The sequence below is a fragment of the Pelecanus crispus genome, assembly GCF_030463565.1.
Source record: "Pelecanus crispus isolate bPelCri1 chromosome 30 unlocalized genomic scaffold, bPelCri1.pri SUPER_30_unloc_6, whole genome shotgun sequence".
NCBI classification, from domain to species: Eukaryota; Metazoa; Chordata; class Aves; order Pelecaniformes; family Pelecanidae; genus Pelecanus; species Pelecanus crispus.
The window spans coordinates 28,326-33,977 of NW_027461239.1; the positions used below are offsets into that span (position 1 = coordinate 28,326).

Genomic DNA, 5,652 nt, shown 5'->3' on the forward strand with positions numbered 1-5,652 from the left:
TCCTGGGTGACCCCCAATCCTGGGTGACACCCCCACCACCCCCAGGTCCTGGGTGTCCCCCCCAAATCCTGGGGTCCCCCCCCCAAATCCTGGGTACCCCCAAATCCTGGGTGTCCCCCCCCAATCCTGGATTTGGGGTTGGGGGGGGTCGGTGCCAGGGGAGCTGCTGGGTGGGAGGGGAGAGAGCCCCCCCATCCCCCCAAATTCCCCTCCCCCCCCCCCCCCCCTTTTCCCGTGCACAAGCCATAGAGCCGGGGGGGGGTCCCCATCACCCCGGGGGGGTCCCCATCACCCTGGGGTACCCCAAATTTGACACTGGGGGGGGGGAGGGGGGTGTGATAGAGCCATGGGGGGGTGCCCCCCCAAAGTCAGGGTGGGGGTGGGGGCAGCGTTTGTAAAGATTTTAACAAAAGCCAGGAAAGTAACCCCAAAAAATTACCCCCCCCCAAGCACTTGCCCCCCACACACACCTTGGGGACCCCCCCCCCCCCCCCCCCGGGGACCCCCCCCCCCCCGGGCCCACGCGCCGCGCTGTGACTGTATAAATGTAATAAACCCCCCCCCCGCTGCACACACACCCCCCCCAGCACCCCCAAAATAAAGGAGCAGGAAGGAACCCATGGGGTCCCCCCCGGTGACGTTGTGTGGGGCTGGGGGGGGCACCCCTGAGGGGGTCTGGGGGCTCGGGGGGGGGGCTGGGGGGGTCGTTGGAGGGGTTTGGGGGGGTTAAGGGGGTCCCTGGGGGTGCTGAGAGGGGTTTGGGGGTGTCTGAGGGTTGGGGGGGGTCATGAGGCTGGGGGGGGCTGGGGGTGAGGGGGGGCGATGCGCTCCGTGCCCCCCCCTTCCCCGCAAGTGATGCCGCTGGCCCTTTAAGAAAGGGCGGGATGGGGACCGGCAAGCCCACCCTCTCTGCCTGACTGACACCGCGCTCGACCAATGGGCCGGCAGGCTCGGCAAAAGCAACGGGGGCGGATGGGCGGAGCCGGCCCGGGCCTGTGGGGACGGACCAATCGCCAGCCGCAGAGGGCGGGGCGGCGGCGCGGATCGACCAATGAGAAGCTCGGGAGAAGGCGGGGGGGGGGGGAGGCGGTAGGGACCGGGCGGAAGCGGCGGTGCCGGGCGGCCATGGCGGCGCCGGGCGGGGCGGCGCGGCCCGGGGCGGAGGTCGTGCAGCTCAACGTGGGCGGCAAGAGGCGCGTGGGCCCGGACCCTCGGGACGCCCCCCGGACCCCCCCAGCCCCCCCGGACCCCTCGGTCCCCTCCCTTCATCCTTCCGGGTCCCCCTGGTGTTCCCCCCTCAGCCTTCCGGGTCCCCCCGCTTCCCCTCCTCCCCCCCCCCCCCCCCCCGGCATTTTGGGGTCCCCCCCTTCTGTCCCCCCCCCCGCCCCTGTTTCCCCTCCTTGAACCCCCTCCGGGCTCTCCCGGACCCCCCCGGATCTCCCCCAAACCCTCAGGCCCCCCCTTGTGCCCCCCCCCCCCCCCGCCTGACACCTCCCCCGGGCTTCCTTGGCTCCCCCCGGGGGTTTCTGGGGTCCCCCCAGGGTCAGGGTCTTTCTGCCCCCCCCCATTTTTGGGGGGGTCCCCAGAGTCTTTCTGCTCCCCACGAGTCTTGGGGAGCCCCCACGGTCTTTCTGCCCCCCCCCCCCCCCCCCCCCCCAGTATTTTTGGGAGGGTCCCTAGGATCGTTCTGACACCCCCCACCCCCATTTTGAGGAGCCCCCCAGGGTCTTTCTGCCCCCCCCCCGAGTTTCTGCCCCCCCCCCAGGGTCTTCCTGCCCCCCCAGTATTTTTTTGGGGGGGTCCCCAGAGTCTTTCTGCACCCCCCCTTTTGAGGAGCCCCACAGGGTCTTTCTGCCTCCCCTGCCCCGGTTTCTGCCCCCCCCCCCAGTATTTTTTTGGGGGGGGGGTCCCCCAGAGTCTTCCCCCCCCCCCAGTATTTTTTGGGGGAGCCCCCCACGGTCTTCCTGCTCCCCCCGAGTCTTGGGGAGCCCCCCAGGGTCTTTCTGCCCCCCCTGCTTTCTGCCCCCCCCCCCCGGGTCTTCCTGCCCCCCCCCCCCCAGTATTTTTGGGAAGGTCCCCAGAGTCTTTCTACCCACCCCGGATTTTGGGGAGCCCCCCAGGGTCTTTCTGCCCCCCCCGCCCGGTTTCTGGCCCCCCCAGTATTTTTGGGGGAGGTCCCCAGGGTCTTTCTGCCCCCCCCCGAGTCTTCCTGCCCCCACCCCCGGTTATGGGGAGCCCCCCAGGGTCTTTCTGCCCCCCCCATGAGGTTTTTTGGGGGCCCCCCAGGGTCTTTCAGCCCCCCCAGGGTACCTTTCTACCCTCCCCGGGGGGGTTTCTGCCCCCCCCAAGGGTCTTTCTTGCCCCTCCTTGGGGTTTATGCCCCCCCTCAGCATTTTTCTGACCCCCCCCAGGGGTCTTTCAGCCCCCCCAGATCTCCCAGCCCGCCTCTGACCCCCACCCTCTCCCACAGGTTCAGCACATCCCGCCAGACGCTGACCTGGATCTCGGATTCCTTCTTCTCCAGGTGACCCGGCAGGGCCACGCATGACAGACACACGGACAATCCCCCCGGGGTGGGGGGGGGTCCTGGGGCTGGGGGGGGGGTCCACGCAAGCCCCCCCGCCAGCCCCTAAATCCCCCCCACGTGTCCCCCGCAGCCTCCTGAGCGGCCGCATCTCCACCTTGAAGGATGAGACGGGAGCGGTGAGTGCTACCTCCGACCCTCCCAAACCCTGGGGGGGTCCCCAAATATCTCATTCCCCCGCCCCCCCCCCAAAAAAAAAAAAAAGATCTTCATCGACCGGGACCCCCACCGTCTTCGCCCCCATCCTCAACTTCCTCCGGACAAAAGAGCTCGATCCCCGCGGCGTCAGCATCTCCCTCCTCCTCCACGAAGCCCAATTTTACGGCATCACCCCCTCTAGGTAACAACTTTTTGGGGGGGGGGGGGGTGGGGGGGGGGGGTGATGAGGGTTGGGGGTGCCAAATATCCCCGATTTGGGGGTTCACGGCTCTGCTTTTGCTTTCCCCCCCCCCCCCCCCGCTCCAAGTTCGCCGCTTGCAGCTGCGGGAGGAATTGGACCGCTCGTCTTGCGGCAGCGTCCTCTTCAACGGCTACCTGCCCCCCCCAGGTAAATCCGCGCCCCCCGCAACGCGGCGTGGCGAGAAATCACCCCCTGACCCACCCCCCCCTCCCCAAATTCCTCCTCCCCGACAGTCTTACCGGCCAAACGCCGTAACCCGGCACAGCGTGGCGGGGCCGCAGATCGCCGCCCGTTTGACGGCGACGACCGACAGAGCCCCGGTGCGACGCAGCAACACCATGCCCCCCAATTTGGGCAACGCCGGTTTGTTGGGGCGCTTGTTGGAAGACCGAACCCTCGCCGCCGGTAAGGAGGGGTCCAACCGTGACGTTTCTCCGGTTCTACCGTCGCGGCGCGAGCTTTACCCGGCCCGTTTTTCCCCTTAGCGAGCGAACCGGGAGCGGTGCGGATCATCTGCGGGCATCACAACTGGATCGCCGTGGCTTACGCCCAGTTCCTCGTCTGCTATCGGTAAACTTTGCGGGGACGACACTGGGGACCCCCATCTTGTGCCGGCGGCGTCCCCAAGCCCCCCGCTGCCGCCGTCTTCCCCTGCTTGTTGTCCCCAAGGATGAAGGAGACGTCGGGGGTGGCAGCAAGTCTTCTCCAGCCCGCGCTTGGACTGGGTGATCGAGCGGGTGGCCCTCAACGCCAAGGTGCTCGGCGGAGCCTTGGGTGACCACGACAAGATGGTGGCGGTGGCATCCTGCAGCGAGATCATCCTTTGGGCCCTGCAAGCCGACGGCAACGGCAGCGAGATCGGTGAGAGCCGCCCCGCCGCCGACTCAATCGAGGATCCTCAGGGATCTCGGCCTCCTGGGCTTCCTCCTGGATGTCTTCTCCTCACCCAGGTGTCTTCCACCTGGGAGTGCCGGTGAAGCCCTCTTCTTCGTGGGAACCAACTCATCGCCACCAGCCACACCGGCAAAATCGGCGTCTGGAACGCCGTCACCAAGCACTGGCAGGTAAGCGCGGGTGTCGCTGCCGCCGCCGGCCGGATCGTCCCCGCCGCGTTGTCCCCAAAACTCCTTTCCGTCCCTACCCGCAGATCCAGGACGTCGTCCCCATCAACAGCTACGACGCCGCCGGCACCTTCCTCCTCCTGGGCTGCAACAACGGCTCCATCTACTACGTGGGTGAGCGCCGAGGACGCGGCTCTAACCGCCCCGGCCGGTGGCAACGCCGCCGTCACCGTCCCTCTGTCTCCCCTCAGACGTTCAGAAGTTCCCCCTGGCGCATGAAGGACAACGATCTGCTGGTGACGGAGCTCTACCGCGACCCCACCGAAGACGCCGTCACCCGCCTCTCAGCGTCTACCTCACCCCCAAAACCAGTAAGACCTCCTGCCCCGCACCCTGGGGGGGCTCCTCACCCCCACCAGTTTGCTACTGGGGTGAACTGGGAAGGGTTCGGGATCATTTTGCCGGGCGGTCGCGTCCGTAGGCGACAGCGGAAACTGGATCGAGATCGCCTACGGCACCAGCTCCGGCGTGGTGCGGGTCATCGTGCAGCACCCCGAAACCGTAGGCTCCGGTCCTCAACTCTTCCAAACCTTCACCGTACACCGCAGCCCCGTCACCAAAATCATGCTTTCGGAGAAACACCTCATCTCCGGTGAGCGCCGGGCGAGGAAAACGCCGCCGGGCGAGGAAATCACCGGCGTTTGCCCGCTCAACCGCCCTCCCTCTTCCCCAGTTTGTGCCGACAACAAACCACGTCCGGACCTGGACGGTGACTCGGTTCCGCGGGATGATTTCCACCCAACCCGGCTCGACGCCGTTGGCTTCCTTCAAAATCCTCTCCTTGGATGATCTCGACGGTCCCGCCGGCTGCGGCGCGCCGGCACCGATATCGGTAAGAGGGCGGCCGGGTTTGGCAGCGAGGCGGGATGATGTACCGCGGGGCGCCGGGCGCCGAGCCGCCGGGTGTTTTTTGCCGGCAGGACCCTTCGGCGAGCGGGATGACCAACAAGTCTTCATCCAACGAGTGGTGCCGGACGCGTGCCAGGTCTTTGTCCGGCTTTCCTCCACCGGCAAAAGGTGAGCGGGCTGCCGGATTTAGCGCCGGCGAAGGAAAAATCGGGTGCTGGGCAGGGGGGGATTCACGCGGCGGCGTTCCCCCAGGATTTGCGAGGTGCGTTCGGTCGACGCGGCGGCCATCACCGCCTTCACCGTCCACGAGTGCGACGGTTCCAGCCGCATCGGTTCCCGCCCCGCCGCCGTTACCTCTTCACCGGCCACGCCAACGGCAGCGTCCAGATGTGGGACCTCACCACCGCCATGGAGATGCTGGCGAAACCCCCCAGGTACCTGAAAAAAAAAAAATTTTAGGGTGCCCCCCCCCCCCCCCCCCAAAAAAAAAAAAGCACCAAATCCTCACATTTCACCCCGCAGAAGCCGGCGGTTTGACCGAAGAGGAGCTGTTACGGCAACTGGACCAGTGCGATTTGGCGTTAACCGGCCCCCGCCGGACCCCCCCGGACCCCCAGCACCAGGTAGGGCAGCGCCCCAGCCCCCCCCATGCACTTTCCCCCCCCCCCCCAGGTTTTTTGGGGGTTCCCCACCCCCCA

At 67.4% G+C, this 5,652-nt stretch overlaps 1 protein-coding gene across 1 annotated transcript; it reads left to right on the forward strand.

Moving 5' to 3' along the window:
- Positions 1-1,125: 1,125 nt before the first annotated feature.
- SHKBP1 (SH3KBP1 binding protein 1) lies at positions 1,126-5,388 on the forward strand (the record flags this gene model as incomplete). Its single annotated transcript, XM_075727306.1, is given in 22 exon segments — positions 1,126-1,193; positions 2,471-2,524; positions 2,658-2,703; positions 2,790-2,807; positions 2,809-2,950; positions 3,051-3,131; positions 3,218-3,240; positions 3,242-3,407; positions 3,470-3,554; positions 3,661-3,845; positions 3,935-3,965; positions 3,967-4,048; positions 4,132-4,219; positions 4,297-4,316; positions 4,318-4,383; positions 4,386-4,416; positions 4,527-4,697; positions 4,779-4,789; positions 4,791-4,917; positions 5,002-5,122; positions 5,207-5,297; positions 5,300-5,388. Coding segments are annotated over 22 exon segments (1,796 nt in total), but the record flags the coding sequence as incomplete, so codon positions are not given.
- Between the last annotated feature and the right edge of the window lie 264 nt (positions 5,389-5,652).